General features: G+C 36.6%; 1 protein-coding gene across 2 annotated transcripts in view; it reads right to left on the reverse strand.

The window, feature by feature from the left end:
- Positions 1-690: 690 nt before the first annotated feature.
- Positions 691-18029, reverse strand: part of ARMH3 (armadillo like helical domain containing 3) — a 132898-nt gene continuing 115559 nt past the window's right edge. For both annotated transcript variants that reach the window (XM_026701172.2, XM_087932879.1), the window contains 2 exons: positions 4564-4680; positions 691-1823 (listed from right to left, as the gene is read on the reverse strand). In XM_026701172.2, the coding sequence (XP_026556957.1) occupies positions 1731-1823; positions 4564-4680 (210 nt within the window). In that variant the 3' untranslated portion in view covers positions 691-1730. The remainder of the gene's footprint in view (positions 1824-4563; positions 4681-18029) is intronic.

An 18029-nucleotide genomic window follows, 5' to 3' on the forward strand; every position in this document is an offset into this window, starting at 1 on the left:
TGCTGTTCAGCAGTGCAACTTCCGTAGCTTTTCTTCTAGAAGCTGTCCTTTGCATCTTTGAACTCATAATTCGATACTAGGAGAGGTGAGTTCATCGGTGGGTGAGAGGAGAGCACAGGGTTTTCTCCAATCTGTTCCAAAGAGCAAAAATTTTCCCCAAATGACCCTTGTCTCTGAATTGAAATCTCTGGTTATCATTCTGTTAGTATGAATGGCCAAATTAAGATGCATTTGTGTATGTTCATCCAATCATATTTGTTTCCAGTGGCAGTGGTTTGAGAAGAAAGAAGATATGAATCTGGGAAAATACTGCACTGCTCCTCAATCCCCAAATGAATAGTGGCTCAAATATTAACACTGCCATACGTTACAGGTCTAAGAATAGATCTATAAATGGTGCACAATGCCAGAATCATAGCCAACTTTTAATTTTCAAACAAAGCCCAGTTGTGTGAATTCTTTATGTATAATGCAAACAATTAAGTGCCTTGGTTATCGTTTTCATTAAAAATGGCTCAAAAATAAATCCTGCAAAATAATGAGAAAAAATTGACAGAATAATTACGCAGCTCTGGTTTGCATGAGTTATTTCATTTGACAGACAGGAGTATAGAATGACTATAAATTTATTTCCCCTCCCAAATAAATATTTCTTTAAAATAAATAAGAACTGATAAAGTAGACAAATTATTAATTCTGAATTTCCAAGGAAGTACTTTATTGGAATACATAAAGTGTGAACTGACTTAAACAGTTGCAATTGCTGTGAAATTCACAGAGGTTATTTTTGATAGAAAGGACAGTGACAAGCCTGACGAGAGCACTCGATTACCCTACCAATAGGTAGAGAATCCAAGGCTGAGAAGCCAGAAAAAGGTGAAGGACTCTAGGGCAGGAGCTCAGTCAACCTTTTGGGTACAGGAGGAACTGCCTTCTTTTGATGCACAACTGGGGTGGAAGTAAAACCATACAATGTTTTCCCTTATTGCTCCTTTGGGGATAAAAATCACTAATACATCTTAATATCTTCACTCCCAAGGTTTTAAAGCATGGCACAATGGAATAGTAAGGATAAACTCATAGAGATAATCTCTCAGCTAAGAAACTTCGGACCGCAAGACCCTTAGGTTGGGCACCAAGGCCATCCTGAGGTGGAGCTCTGGCAAGACCATTAGAATAGGAGACCTTGTGCAGAATGAAGACAGAGCCCATAGTGTTAATTTCAGCACCAACTAAAATGGACCTAACAATATACACGAACCGCAGATTCAAAGCATCCAAGTATAAATTTACATAAAATAAGTGTTCAGTCAGACTGTTCCATATTATCAAGATCTTGGTTCCTGTGCCCCTTTCTCACTTCAGGCTTCAGGCTTCAGCAGTCTTCAGAGAACCATTAAGTCTGAACTCTCTAAGCAACACTCTTCTGTTCTATTCTTGCTCACTCAGTAAACAATTCTTATCCCTACACAACAGTTGTCACAAAGAAATTAAAAAAGAGAGAAATAACCCCTGCCCCTTCTTTCCCACTCCCAATGCAGTCTATATTGTTAAGTCTCTAAGCTCAAGAGTATGGGGCAAGTCCAAGCCTTCCCTTGATCTTCTCTTTAAAAACAAAACAAAACACAAACAGAACCACACAGTGGAGTTAGACTGTTCCACATCCGGGAGCTATTCTGCAGGAAATGATACGGTAATACCAGGACTAGTTATGAAGCAAGAAGACAGCTTCAGGAGATGGTTGAAAACTCTTTTAACAGGGCTTCCTGGCTAAGAGTATTGAATGCCAGATTCTGCCGTACGTTGATGCTGATGGACCGAACCTGTAGGAGACAGAACAATCACTATAATATCACTTTTGGCGTACATTTGGCCCAATATTCCAGCATTAAGGAGGCCTTGAATAGACCATTGTTCAATGCAGTAAACTGTTTGGCGTGGAAGGCCATATTTGTTAGATGCAGTTTATATTACTACTAGATACAAAAAAATGAACGTATGTGATTATACTGTAGCGTTAGCTGCATTAAAAAAAATCTATATGAAAAAAGAAGCATAACCCAGTGTCAAGGCTTAGTCTACAAGCCCAGACATGACGGCATTTCCGTCCTGAGCAACAATGAATTGATCAATCCTTTCCTATACTTTTTTTAACAAGTATTTTCATTCCTTTCACCAGGTACTTTCCATACAATGATATTAATTTTTTTCTTCAATCTACTAGTTCCACATGCCTGCCCCTGAATGAAAGACATAGATAAAGCTATCCAAGGGCAAGCATATTATGGTTCCATTACCAAGGAAAATTCTTATTTGATAGGCATCCGTCCGTGAACAGGCTATACATAACAATCAAACAATCAGTTTGAATATTCTAATAAGTCACTTTGTTTGTTAACCCTAAGCCATGTCTCTCAGTGGTTCATTCATTGAAGAAGTTAATAAATTCTTCAAGAAAAAATAGAAAAGCAAATGAGAGAATTCAACTAGAACATAGTTTTTTAAAAAGTGGTCAAATTCTTAAAGTTTTATAAATTACGGGGTCTGGCCTACTTTAAAAAGTTAGTTCTGTACAGATGTTTGTATCAATCTTAGTCACCTCCCAATTTCCATGATTGCAGGACTTTTTCAAGCTCTTGGTATATGGTTACTTCATCTGCTTCATACTGTGGGTTCCCTGAAATGTGTGGCCAAGCAGAGTTTTGGGGAAATGAGCAGAATCACATGGAGGTAAATTCAGGAAATAACCATATACCAAGAGCTGTAAAAGCCCACAAGCTGTAAAAGTCCTGCAATCATGGAAATTGGGAGATGACTTAAGACTGATACAAACATCTGTACAGTGGAAGAAGAGCGAGGAGGCAGCTTTTGCATTTGTCTATTATGCTATCATTCTGCACATTTTTTATTTATGTTGTTTCTACATTGGCTTTTCTCCTGGGGAGCCCAGAGTGCTCTATGAGAGGACAGTTAAAAACAATTTTAAATAAAGCCATCACAATAACTAAATAAATTAGAAAAGTACACTTTGTACAAAAGGTAAACAGTAGAAGAGAGATCCACATGTGTTGATCTTACTTCATAACCTATGTGACAAAATCTTATGAAAATATATATTCTAGAGAAGGTGCTTGGTATTTGTGGACCTAAAAGAAAACAACAAAAGAGAAGTAAAGTATTTTGTCATCAGCAGGTTACACTGGATCAGCTTGATTCCTTTCTTCTACTTTGAAAGTAAACTCAGGAAATGAGGTTGTAGCTTTCAGTAAAGGGTTGGCTTGGATGAGGCTAAATTAGTCTCTAGGGAAATAAGAGATAAATATTCCTCTATAAATAAATTAAACTGGTTGATGTTTAATCACCAACTGAAAAATAATGAAAAAAGGCTTCCCGGTTCCTCATTTGGGCATGCCACATATTGAGAACGAGAGAGAAAGAGAGACTTTTGTTGGCAGGGACATGAATTATTCTCAGTGATAAAGAATTGAACTATTAGTGTTTATCAGGATAGTTTCTTCAAAGAATAATTTCTATGAGTTAGGAAAAACAATGTCCTCATTTTAATCAAAACAAAGATAAAACTCTTCACCTAATGAATAAAAGGATATAGAAAAAATAGTGACAGTGGCCAAGGGGGAAAAAGAGAGAACAGAGGCAACGTATTTGCTCCCTCATATCCTCAAATACTGCATATTGAGGATAACGGTGCTCCTGCTACACAGATGGGGACAAGCATAGTTGTTTCCATGTAATTTAGGAAAAGCTCACTATCATGAAAATTATATTTTACAAATGAAAAATATTAATGGTAGCTAGCAGCCATTGTCCTATATTTGCAAGGAGGAATATAGGGATAGCCTGGCAAAGAATGCCCAATAAAGCACAGGAAGAAGTTCGAGTGGAAAAAACTATTTGAAGCAGCGTGGGAATAAGAAGCTAAGCTGCACCTATCAACGACCGTTTGGCGAAGTATCCCCTTGAAGCTGCTTCCCAAAGCAGCACAATTCCTCCTGGCTAAAGTAACTTTTGCAAATGCCAAAAGGTATAAGGGCATCATGCCCAGGCAATTCCTGTTGCCACTTCATCTCAGTGAGGTGAATGGCCTCATTTTCATAGTGGAAAGCATCTTGTCAAAATGTATTAAGGCTGCTTGCACAAGTCCAATAAGCAGTCAGCTCTTGATATGTACAACTCGTGAGAACAGGATATCCTAACAGAGCATTTCAAAAGTCTGCTTGGGAAGAAAACGTTTTTATTTCTGCTTCATCAGTAGATCTGTTGTAAAATGCTGAACTAGTAAGTGTGGGATATCTCTGCCTTTGGAGAAAAGTCTTCATGTGCATCTCCGGTTTTCTTCAAGAATTCAAAGAATCCCAAATCAAGGGGAGATAAAGCATGTATTTAAGTCTACTTGCTCACCATGCAACTGAAATAATGATCAGGCCTCTACAGTGATATAATTCATACATTTTATGAATATACAGGCAGCTTTTGTTGCATTATTACTGCAACTGTAGGCTGGATCAGGAGCCAATTGACTTTTATCAGAGAGTTAAAACTCACCAGCTCTTTAAAGAAAGAGGCTTCTTTGTGTTGTTCTGAATAGCGCTCGTATTGGTCAAGGCCATCCTGTAATTTTAAGGTAAGTGTATCATAGTTGGAGCGCACCACTTCCAAAACCTGCATCCCAAAAACACAATGGAAATGAAACATCAACATGCTGAATACTATTGTATCTGAAATACATAACCTCAACATCATATAGTTCTTTACTGGGAACTCAATTCCAAGATTACAAAAGTCTCAAAATCTGCTGAAACAAAGAAAACAAATGATTTAAATTACATTAAAGTAATTAATTCAATTAGATATAGAGTTTGTGTAAAAGATGTATTGTGATTTCTATTTCCCATTTGATCTGTGGCATTAGAAATTCCCCCATCCTCATCAATAAGTCTATCGGAGACTAAATTGAGAGATTAGGGACTCCCAAATTCAGTTTAGCAAATTAAAAGCCTGAAATCCTATGAAGCATCCAATGCAACGGAACAAGAAAATTTAGAAAAGACAGATCAGAAGATTGAAACGTTCTAAAATGTACTTTTATATTGTCTTTCAAAGGCATGTGGGGATATTCCTACAACTATTCTATCTTATTTATGTTCTCCAAGTGCATAATTTCACAAAGGTATTCTCCAGATGAACCTTTTATCAGAGATATTATGGAAGAAAAGCTCAATTGCTGGAGAAAGGGCATTTTAACAACAGTTTCTTGGTATCTATGCTACCATCTTTCAATGCCGACATAATTGTTTATAATTACACTTTTAAAATTATTCTTTTACTTAGTTTTAAACCTATTTTCTGTTTTGTTTGTGTTAATTGCATATTGCTTCCAAATGTCAAAAAAACAGATGCATAAATATATAATTAACCCCATCTCTAAAACTGCAGAAGTAATTATTTTACAAAATAATAATCTATCAGTACCCTGATTCAAACATAGCTTGCAAATACCTAGCCCTCTGGCAAAGGTTCCAATCCTGGGAAAGAAGGAAAGAAAAAGGATGGCCAAGCAGCAAGATGGATGGACTCAGTTACACTGGCAATGAGTATAGCAATGGTGCAGCTGAAGGTCCAGACAGATTATCGTGGAGAATATCTGTCTATATAGACACTAAGAGTTGACACCAAGTTGACAACATATATGCAATCAAGCAATCAATTCCACGAAAAGCAAAATACAGTAATAGCAGATATCACAATTTTATATCAGAATGATAGAATTTTATATCTGCTTTCCTAAGAGATAAATAAAAAGAGAAAATGAGACTTCTCAGATTAAGTCAGGTAAACCTTAAAGCCTACTCAGGTGAATGCAAATGTCTGCCTCTATTCCAGAATGCTGGATCACATAGAATTTTTAAAATATAATTTATGAACAAGTGTACTTTAATAATGAAAGGGTGCTAAATGTCAGCTCCTCCTGTCATTATGAAGACCCATAGGTCCTTATTTGCTGACATGAATGTCCAAGAAGTACCTGCAAAATAGAGAAGTCTGCCCATTTAAGCATCTTTCAGTTTCCTAACATGCCATTCTCTGCCAAGCAGCAGTTACTGATAAAAGGAATACATGTACAAACATATCCAGTCTTCCCTACTCTTGCCATAGACTTCAACAGGATATTGCCAAATAGAATTTGCTGCCTAATACCCACTCTGCACTCCATTTCCCAAACAATGCACAGACACAAAGAAATGAATAAAAGTTGATACACTGCAAGATTACTTTTGAATAGTTTGTCAACAATCCTGCTGCAAGAGAATATGCTGCCCGCTTCTCAAGCAGGCTCATTTAATTCTGTTGTCAGTTTTATTGGCAATGAAAAAATTACCCAGCAAAAACCACTATGCCTAAATTCAATTGACCATTTTCTTGCATATCTGCTGATAGGAATAGGAATAGTAACTTACAGTGAAATGCAACTACCCATGAGAGACTAAGCATAATAAATAACACTCTTCACCAAACAATAAAATAGCAGGCTATCCACCAGGACTTCCATGAATCACATCTCTGTCCTTTTGTCAAACAAAGGGCTCCGGGTAATAAGCCACAGAGCAGAAGGAAAATAGATCTAAAAGGCCAGGGGAACTCTGGCAGAATTCTTCTGGAGTTATCCTTCAAGATTACAAATTGGCCTGGCCTGGCCTGCGTATGGATGGTATAAAGTTAACGCTTAATATTGATTTTAGAAATCAACTGTCCTAGGTGAGCCATTTTGAGAATTTGGAATAAATATGAGATTATGCCCAAAAATACCTTTATGGTTTCCTTCCTAAAACATATGATAGAAAAGGGTCAGACAAAAATAGTTAAGGTGTGCAGATTTATTGGAATATTCCACAAATGATACTAAATTAAAATCCGGAGAATAACTGGCACTAAAAGGTTGCAATTGTCAATGATTTTCATATTTGCACCTCACAGTTGCAAATTTAAGATTTAAATTTGGTAAGAAACTGTACAATTTCAAACATGATAAAGTTATCTTTGAAATGGAAATGTGTACAAATGATGACCACCTTATCATTAAAATATATATATATTTTGTTAAAATCAGAAACAGAAGATGAATGATTTAAAAGCTGTATGATAAGTTGGGCAAAAACAATTCAATCTAACATACCAACTGATCAATGGGAAAATATGTATATAAAGGAACTGGAATTTATGCTGTAACCTCAAAAAGAATTACTCTAAAATGATATACAGATGATATTTCTTCCCAGATGCAATGGCTAAAATGTATTCCCAAATAGTTGCTGGAAATATCAGAGTCAAATAGGAATCTTTTATCACCTCTGGTGGACTTGTGAAAGAGCTAAACAATATTAGATGGAAATTAGTAATGTACTTCTAAAAAATCAAAAGAGTTCTAGTTCAGCAACATCTGAAACATTATCCATCCCTTGCCCAATGAAGTTCTATAGCCTTCATGTCCTGTAGCCTATTTTCTCTTGTTTAATAAGACTTGCACTTCTTGAATACCTGTGAATTGTGGCATCTCATTAGAAGAGTATGGCATATGAAGAAAATAATTGAATTGCTTTTGTGATAAGTTCTTGCCCTAAGAAAGAATTTATTCCTTAGCTTTCACCACTAAACAGACCTTTATGCCTTGCTCTCTTTACAGATTTAGTTGAAGAAAAAAATTAATGTACCCCACTACAAGAAAATAATTGTAACTCTAGGGACTGTGAAACAACATATATAGAAATACAAGCTATAATACTTCAGTTGCTATGTTGAAAATAAAAACATTATTTCATTCCAATTTTGCTTTTCCTAATATTTACCACAGTTTGAGCATGCACAGAAAATTGTATGAACCAGCAATTATCCTTCCAGATAATTAGTTATCATGCTTTTTCTCTTGTCATAACCATTGTGATATTATTCCTTAAATATCTGCAAAGAGGAGAGCAAATTAGCATTAATTAATTAATTTGTAGATGCCCAGAATTGTCTCTGGACAAGATGGGCAAAATTTTGCCTATCTTGTCCAGAGACAACTCTGGGCAGCTTATGAATTAATTAGTTTCTTCTGAAACTGGCAATATATATAATCTTCCATAAAAGCAAGTGTCCTGATGGGGAACGTTTGGTTTCACTAGTGCTGAGACTTCGCTCCAAGTACTAAGCTTCTGATTCAGATCTCCAGTAGGTGGATGAGTCAGCTCTGAACAGCACTCACACATTTGCTAATTTCAACTGTTATACTGAAGGAGATAGTTGTGATAAATAAAGACATCTTTGACATCTTTGACAAGAGGAATCTGAAAGCGAACAAAAATGTTCCTGCATATTACAGACTCTTAACAGAAGCCCAAAGAAATGCATATAGGTAATCTTCAATTTACAACCCCAACTGAACCCAAAATTTATGTTGCTAATTGAGAAATTTGTTGAGTGAATTTTGCCCCAATTTACGACTTTTCTTGCCTCAGATGTTAAATAAATCATTGCAGCTTATTCTGGGACACTGTAACTGTCATAAATATCAACCAGTTCACAAGCATCCAAATTTTGATCACGTGGGCATGGGGATGCTGCAACAGTCATAAGTGTGAAAAATCATCATATGCCACTTTTTTTCAGTGCCATTGTAACTTTGAATAGTCATTCAACAAACTGTCGTAAGTCAAGGACTACCTTTATAAGTAGCGTCTATCGGAGACTGCAGCTGGTATTTTTGCTTCTCCAAACCAGGGTCTCAAACTCATCAGTTCAAGTATTGCACAAGGACTATTTCATTAGCTCAAGGATCACAACACTGAAGACTTTTCATACACAGCTGTGAAAGTTACCTAATGTTAAGAATTAACTTTTTAAATGTGGCCATTCAAATGTCGATGAATTGCTTTGGCCACTATGCTCAGGATTGCAAGATTTTGGATACTGTAGACCAGGGATGTCAAATTGGTGGCCTGCGGGCTGGATGTGTTGGGCATACGCCACACCCACCCTGCTCTGCAAATGGGGAAACTGTCACAAAATGTCACATGACGGCAACGTGATGCTGCGAGTTTGACACCCATGCTGTAGACTTTAGGCGGCTTGCGGACAGATCATATTTCAGAGAGAAACCTTCCAAAGAAGTCACATTTATTTCCAGTCCCATTTCTAAATCTTTTTTTATGAAGGCAACTGAGAAAGTACAGGATTTTTCAACAGCTCCAATACTTTGCAGGTACTTTAGCCAAAGTTGTTGCAGTCCAGTCCTTCTGCCTTCAATAATGACTCAAAATTATCTCTTTCTAGCTCCCACCTTATAGGCACAATTTGTCTATCAGACTGGCCTGATCCCAAGAAAGAATTACGATTTAAACCTGTGCTGTGTTTCTCCACTCTGGTCTATTAGATATTCCATAGGTCTAACCTGGGGGAAAGATGCTTGGAAGGATGCAGCAAGTTTCCCCTCCCACGTCTTCATTCTTTTTTCTTTCTTTTGGAAAGGAGGGAGACTTGTTCCTAAAATGATTTAATTTTCCCAAAGCCCAGAATGAAAAGTGTGAAGGGGAATCATAATACTTTGCTCCTCAAGAAAGGAAAGAGAGCAGGATGGAAGAGGACCTAAAGAGAGGTAGGCTGCCTTGTCAACTTATCTGCCATCTTTGGAAATGCACCTCTGATCCACTCTGGATTTTATGACATCACTTATTTCTTCTCTTTGTGGTGATTGGGGAAATGACACCACTGCTTCTACTTCACCTAGGAGCCAGATTTCTGGCAGTAGCTGCAATTTTAAAACTGTCTCTTTCTCCTCCATCTATTGTAGACCACTGTATAAGCACAAAATAAATAAAAAATGCATACCCCATTACAGCTTATTTGAATCAGATCAAGAAACCCCATATTTACCATGTCAATCTACTGTTCACAAAGGTATCCTTTGTGGATAATATTAGCTACTTATGGAATTACTTTATCTGACAGCGTTATTCATTTTAACTGTGACTGCATCTTAATGTAAAGGAAATACTAATTGAGAGACTATCAGAGTATATCATTAAAATTGAAAAGGGTAAAAATTGTACCAGGGTTTGCAAACTGCTTCTTGAGATTTTGCTGATGTAGGTACAATACCTGTTAGAATTAATTCCCAGTAGCAGCAAGGACAAAATAGGTATCAGGGTAATTGGTTGTTAAATAAAAATAAAATACTCGGCACATTTTAGTAACCTTTATTAGAATTCCGGCCAAAGTATTCTTTCTTGCTTGGTATCTTCAGTGTATTTCCATTTCATTTCATGCCATTTCTATCCAAATCCCATTTTTTCTCCAAGCAAAAACAAAAGATATATTTGTGTATTTCTTTGTCTACTTGCAGTTATTTGCTATACACTTATATACAGAGCATTTAAATAAATTTGACAAAAGCAAGGCTGGAGATGAAGCACAGTGGTTTTACAAACTATTTGCTTTTAAAATAGTAATTTTATTGAAGCCTACAATTGTACAAAGAAAAATAAAATATATAGCATAGAATCACAGGGCTTGACAGGACTTGGGAGGTCTTTTAGTTCAACTCCTGGACAAGACAGGAGAACATCCGAAACAATTCTCCAATCTTTGTCCAATCAATTGTGACTTCTCCCTTCATTACAACTGTTCACATTGTCCTTGACTTATGACTATAACGGAGCGTGCCCATTAAGGTTATAAGTCATGATGGTCATAAAGCCTGTCATCATGTGATCAACCCTATTTTACTGCCTTTCTTGCAGCAGTCAAGTGAATCATCATGGTCATTAAGTGAATCCATGGTTAAGTGACTATCATGGTCATTAAGCAAACCCCTGGTTCATTATGGGGTGTTTTTGTCAAAGCTGGAAATAAAAGCTGGTTTTCAGCAAAACATTATAAATTGCAGTCATGTGATTGCAGTTGCCAAGGGCCTAAAATAATGTGGTCAAGGGACAATAGGGGTTGGGTTGTGTGGGTTTTGGAACCAGACTGCAAGTACCATTGAGGACAAAGATCAAAACTTCAAACTGAACTCCCACTTAGGCAGCATGATGCCCCCTTTCAGTTTTTAGAGCATGCATTCCATGCATAAAAGGTATTTCTGTAGAACAGAAGTCTCCAAACCTGGCAACTTGTGGACTTAAGACTTTAAGACTTGTGGACTTTGGGAACCCCTGCTGTAGGAGAAATGCCAAGAAGCACATGAATCTCAGTGTTCCAAGTCATGCCTCTCCAATGGCTTGCACGGCTCTAATAGATCTGAATACTGGACAGGGACAGGATGGATGGATGTGTATGCATACATTTGTGGGTGTGCATGCATGTGTGTGTTTCTTTTTAAGAATCATTAATCCTTTTTATCAGGGTGGAGTCAGAGAAATTGAATGGAGCTGGGCGAATATCATATTTATATTTATATATTCAACCTTTCTGTTCAAATTATCTTAATTTCCAGATCATTAATCTGTTTTTATTTTCTTCAGTTTGGTCAATTTAGTTTTTATTGTTATTTTATTGAATTTAAATTGCCATCCACATTGCTCTTCTAGTGAATGACATTGGGAAGTATCAATAAGGAACAACTTTAAAAAACAGTGCAAACAGAGAAAGAATTGCATTCAAGAATAATCTATCAACAAAAAACTATCAATACCTCACGGGGTCAACTAACTTCCTGACCCCTACAAGTGGGAGAACAATGCAGTCTTAAGTGTTTTTTGAAAGGCCAGCAGGATCTGATGATAAATGCACATATACTATAAAAATAATCATTCCTATAACCTTTAACTGGGTGAAATAGTGCATCAAACGATATTTGAACCAAGGTATCTCAAGTGGGCTAACTTACAAAATGCACCCAAAATCCTGAACCCAAGTTTCCCATGAAGTTATAAAATTTTGGCAAAATTTTGGCAAACTTTATTAAACATTTTATGCTGTAAGAATTATCATAAAACATTTTATGATATAATAAAGTGTTAGAAAACATTTCTTTTGCTGATGTTAGACTATGCTATACAGTTCAACATGAGCATGATATTTTTAAGAATTTTTGAAGCATATCTAAAGTTCTGCCTTTTTATCAGCCTTGAGGAATTGGGTGAGGAAATATCTCTGAAAAAATGACCTAGAAGCTCACTAGTTGTCTAGTAAACCCCTATAATCTAATTATCCAAGGTAAAATCTATCAAAAGTCATCAATCCAATCTTCTGTCATGCACTATTCATTACAGAATAAAATTTCAAGAATAGCTTTGCATGCTTGAACGTTGCACCATTCCTTTAGGTTCAGACCTGGACATTAAATACTATAACACATGTCATTTAAAGTCAGAATGGAGCTGGAAGGGACCTTAGGGGTCTTCTAGTCTAACCCCCTGCTCTAGCAGCAGATCCTATACCATTTCAAACAGGTGGCTGTCCAGTCTTTTCTTAAAAATTTGACACTGTACAGCCACCAAACATACTATTCAAAGACCAAGTGCAGTCTTTGGCTTGAAAAAGGTACTATACTTCTTTCCTTATGGAGGTAGTAATGGTACAGGCCAATTACTGTTCATTACCTTTGAAATAAGTAGCTGCAAATTGATCTCTTTTTTAATTACTACTTTATTCTCAATTTTTACTATGTTCTATTGCATGATTGAAATACATTGTTTAGCTTTATATTGTATGGAAAGAGAGGATATACATTTAAAAAAGCAAAGTGCCATAGTGATCCCAATTGGACCAAACTCAATATGCCCAGTAGTTGCTTGGTTAAAACCTGATCATGCAGACATGGTGTACTGTAGAGAGACTCTTAGCTGCAGTTTCCAGCATAGAACATATTTAAGACCAGGACTTGAACTGGGAGATCCCTTCTCCATACCCAGAGAAACCCAACAAAGAAATATATGCGACATCATTAAATGTGCTGTGGTTCATTAATATGCCTCCTTTTATTTGTACAGCAATGTCACTTCTGAACATCAGTTGTTATTTCAGGATAAACCTCAAAATCAAACTAGACAGGTTCACTGAAACAGATGGTGCTATCATTTGGGAGAGTCATCACGTTCAAAGCTCTTCAAATATAGATTCACATGCAGAACTGAAACTAGGCCCTGTTAATGCCCCCCACCCCAAAAGCAGGAGAAAACAGCCATGAATATAAGAAGAGCGAAACAACAACAGTAATAACAGAATGACATAACCTGAGTACACGTAAATTCATTACACATAGCTCCCTGTAGCAGGAATGAGGGCAGTACCTATATCAAATTTTCATGATGACCATGGCACATGGATAATTGCATAAATAAAGAAGTAATTTTTTAAAAAACTATAAATTAACAAAGAGAATTAATGAAAGAAAATGGGTATGTTCTGTTTCTATGAAATTAAGAGGAAGAACATACTAGATCTGAATCCAGGTTGTGTGTTAAGTGTTAAGTGTCATATACAGGTAGTTGTCAACTTATGATAGCAACTGGAATCAGAATTTCCAACACTAAGCAATACAGTTCTAAAGTGTGACCCCACTGTTTAACAATGGCAATCTCTGTAGTCCTGCTTGCCATTGTTAACCAAATCCCGCTCTTTAGATCCCACAGTCCTCAGGCGAGGCAGCTTCTTGCTGACTTCTTACAGCTGAAGTCATTAGGGAAGCCAGCAGAAGTTAAGCGGCTTCTGTCAGATGGGGGAGGGAGGATGGGGTATTTGAGAGTGCAAAACAGGCATAGCAAATGTCTGGGGACTGTGCATGAGAGGTACAGTGAGAGGTAGGGAAGGTGCACAAAGAATGCATGAAAGGTGTGATGCTGTGACTGAATGTTGTCTGATTCTCAAGAAAGAGGGGCTACATTGCAAAGGGCAAAGAGGCAGCAAAGCTTAGATAGCTTGATTGGGAGAAGGACAATTAAAAAGGCTCCTCCCCGCCAATTATTTAAATTATTTGCAAAAATAATAAAGGTGGGAGTGGAATACAAACAAACAAATAAATAATATGAATTTGCTTGCAGCCTGGCATGCAATCTGCAGTGATCAAAACATGTAATTTGGCTTCTATTCTATCCATGGAAATAAATTCATTGACCTAAAAAAATTAATGATGTGAAGTGGAAATGTTTTTTCTTTTTAATTTGTACATTTTTGCAGTCTACATCTACTTTTAGAAATATATTGCTACATGCAATTTGTTATATCTCAATGCATAAAATTTAAATAAAGCTAGGCAAGTGGGATAGATAGAATGCTTGTCAAATACAAATTGTTGATTGCAATTAATTTTTTTCCAATTGACTATTCCCAATTCCGCTTCATAGAGCATTAATTGTAATGATAAACGGCTTACACATCCTATAATGTGTGCTATAAGAGAGTACACATTCTAAAAAGATCACCCATGAGGGCAGATTACAGATTAGGGGGACATAAAAATTAAACCTACTCATAAAGAAATGGCATCCCACTCTAGTATTCTGCTAAAAACCGAACAGAAATTAATAATAGGATAATGAAAACATTATACAATACTGAAATAGAATCCTCTAAGTTGAAAGATATTGGAACTAGACAACAGTGAATAGCAAAAGGAAGGTTTGATAATGCAAAGATTGGAATATGGACGTCAAAATCATGAATCAAGACAAAATTGATGATATCAGAGCAGAAATATCAAGATCGAACATTAATATTCTACAAATCAGTAGGCTCAAATGGCTTGTGATGAGTCTCTTCACATTAGAAGACCATCAGATCCTCTAGCACAGACACATAACTATCATGAACAGAATGCTGTCAAAGTCACTCCTTAGAGACAACTCAGACAACAACAGAATGGTCTCAATTTGAGTCCAAGGCAAGCATAAAATTACAGCTCTCTAACGACAGGAGATACAGCAGAAGTTAAACATTTCTATGGCAACCCGAAGTATCTTATCAACACACAACCCCCCATGTTATAGTAATTACAGGACATTTAAAGTGAATGCTAAAGTTGGAAATAATATATATCTGGATTAATCAGAATATTTGGCCTCAGTATATAAAATGAAACAGTACACAGATGGAACAGTTCCACCAAAAATATCAACGTTTATAAGAAATATGTCCTTCCGACAACTTAAAGGACAATTCTACATATGGAAAATGCTAAAATCAATTTGGCTATATACTCTGTAAGCCAACACTCTTAGTCAGCAAAAAACCAGCCTTCGTGCTAATTGTACCTCAGGTCAAATTCCTCCTTGCAAAATTACGACTAAAGAAAATTAATACAATAAACAGGCCGATAAGATATGACCTCAGCAATATTTCATATGAGTATGCAGTAAGGGTAAAAATAGTTCTAATAAAATAGATTTGATAAATAGGGTATCTGAAGAACTCTGGATGAAACTTCATCATATATTGTTAAAGCTGAAGCAAACAAAAATATGTCAAAATGAAAAAAGCAAAACAAAAAATGGGATGGCTGTCTGCTAATATATTAAAAATAGCAGAAGAAAAGTAGAAATCAAAAAATAATAGATACATGGAAGATTTCCCTAGATACGCAATGAATTCCAGAGTAGAGTACAAACTGACAAAGAGTTATATATCTAAATAAGCAATGCAAAGAATAACAATTGTAACATATTTTGCTTATTTCTTTATTCCTGCAATCCTTCTTCAGTGATCTACAAATTAAAGAAGGTGTGGTGAATGGCAGATAATTTTTCCCTCTTCCTCCGATGAACAGCTGATTTTGCTGCAAAAGCTGGCTATTTGGCAGCTTTGCTCTCTAGAATTGAACTGAGCAATGTTTTAATAAACTAGTTTACTGCAAATTATAACTTTTTTCTTTGTTTCCTCATTATTTACCATTTAATTATAGAACATTTTCACTTTCCATAAGAAAATTGGCAGCAAGCGTTGTAAGATATTATTGTTGCAATATATTTGTCAGTGTTCAACTATGGGGGCATAATATGTGTTTCTGTTTTTTGTCTTTTTAATCCACATTTTTAATGTCTTCATTTAGCTTATTTTGTTCTTGTAAAATTTCCATCCCCTCACCCTTTGAATTTGTATTTTAATTTTCTGTATTAAAATGAAAATTTAAAAAAATAATAGAAATTAAATAAGTGAGGAGCATGGCCTGGGGAATGTTCTGGGACACTGATTTTGTAGTAAATGAATGGAAAGATCTAAGGCAGGGGTGTCAAACTCAAGGCCTGCAGGGCAATTCCGGCCCATGGGGTGCTTAGATCTGGCCCATGAGGCCACACTGGAAACAGCAAAGGACTGGCCTGCAGTGCTTCTGCCAGTGAAAATGGAATTTGGGAGGGTCTCACGTGGCCCTTTTGAGCTCCATTTTTGCTGCAGGAGGATCCCTCAACTCCGCCCTCCACAGGTGCTCTGAAATGAGTGACACTGAGCTGGCCATGCCCTCCCGGCCACACACACCCCGACCCCCTGAGGTCAAATACAAACTTGATGCGGCCCTCAATGAAATAGAGTTTGACACCCCTGATCTAAGGTGATTGTCAGAACCCACTGAATGCTGAAGGAATAAAAGGGAGCTGCAAGTGGAGCACAGACAAGTATTAATAGGAATTTACCAGGAGCTTTCCCTTGGGAAGATGGCAAATAGAGTAGTGCTGAAATGGTGGATGAACAGCCAGTCCAGATCCCCTGCAGGCACATTAGTTGTCTAAATGACTTGGGCAGTTACCTTCTATCAGCAGGCACTACTTCATACAAATGTTGTAGAGATAAGTTTAGGGAAACTTCCATATACGTCACCTACAGCTTTCACAGAAGAACTGAAATACAGTCAATCAGACATTACTGAATTGTTCAACAAAACAGTAGCATGAACTCATGATTAAATAAGTGGAACTTTAGTAGTTCAAGAAGAGCAGGATTTCTGGTCACTAGCCAGGACACCAGCTTTCCAAATGTACTTAGCTAAACACTTCTACTAATGTTAATTTAAGAAGAAATAAGCTAATTCTAATAAGCTAATTCTGAATATAAAATCTAAAAAAAATATCATTTTTTCTTTTTGTGTGTGATATACTATTACTCTAAAAACTAGAGGTGCAGACCCTACTCAGAAAGTTAATATCTGAATTACAAAAATTGGTTTTGTTGTTGTTGTTGTTGTTAATCAAATCCATGGCTACTCTTCAAGCCAATTTTGGTCAGTTTCCATCACAATAATTTATGCCAAGTTCCTAAAGCGTTCCCTGCAGATTCAATCAGCGGTGCAATTCATTACTATTTCTGTTTTAATATCACTGCCATACCAATATAGAACATCCGCAATACTCCACCCAAGAGGCTGCTGAAAGCCATACATGCAGATGATATTCACCAATAAATTTTATGGAAAAAAATTATCTTTATTTTAAAAAATAAATAAATATAAACCTTAATTCTAAATAGTACAATAAAAAGCAAGTATTTGGCTGTTACAGATCCAGTAGCTGCTGATTCACTTCCAACCGGTGTTATTTTTTATCTTTTCGAAGCTCTCTAAAGCTCAAGATTTTGAGATAAGAAAGGAGAATAGGTTGGGCCACAAGACAGAAAAGTGGCTGTTTTTTTCCTTCAAACATTGGTGAAACTATTTTCCTTTTGTCGTCATTAGATGCTAGATTTCCCTCCCCCCACTAGTTCTGCTAAGCTTATACTAGCAGAATTAATAGTGGGGGAGGGAAGGTATGCAGCCAATAGCAAACCTTTTCTTCCTACAAGTTTGTGTGTATGTGCATCCTTACACATGCTTGCCTTTATAAAAGTGCTTTTGTGGAGAGGGGAAACTTACACAATAATGCACGTACATACACACACATACAGACATACACCAACACACACTTCCCCCTATTGCAGGTTGGCATTGTGAGTGCAGGGATGGATCATTCTTTTGTTAGAGAAGACATGGTCCACAAAAGATACTGAGCTTGATAACTTTGTAGTGCATTCTCTCAAGTCCGTTTAATTAAGGAAAACAGGGAGGCCAAGTG

The sequence above is a fragment of the Pseudonaja textilis genome, chromosome 4 (genome assembly GCF_049901715.1).
Source record: "Pseudonaja textilis isolate UNSWEBS1 chromosome 4, rPseTex1.2, whole genome shotgun sequence".
Classification (NCBI taxonomy): Eukaryota; Metazoa; Chordata; class Lepidosauria; order Squamata; family Elapidae; genus Pseudonaja; species Pseudonaja textilis.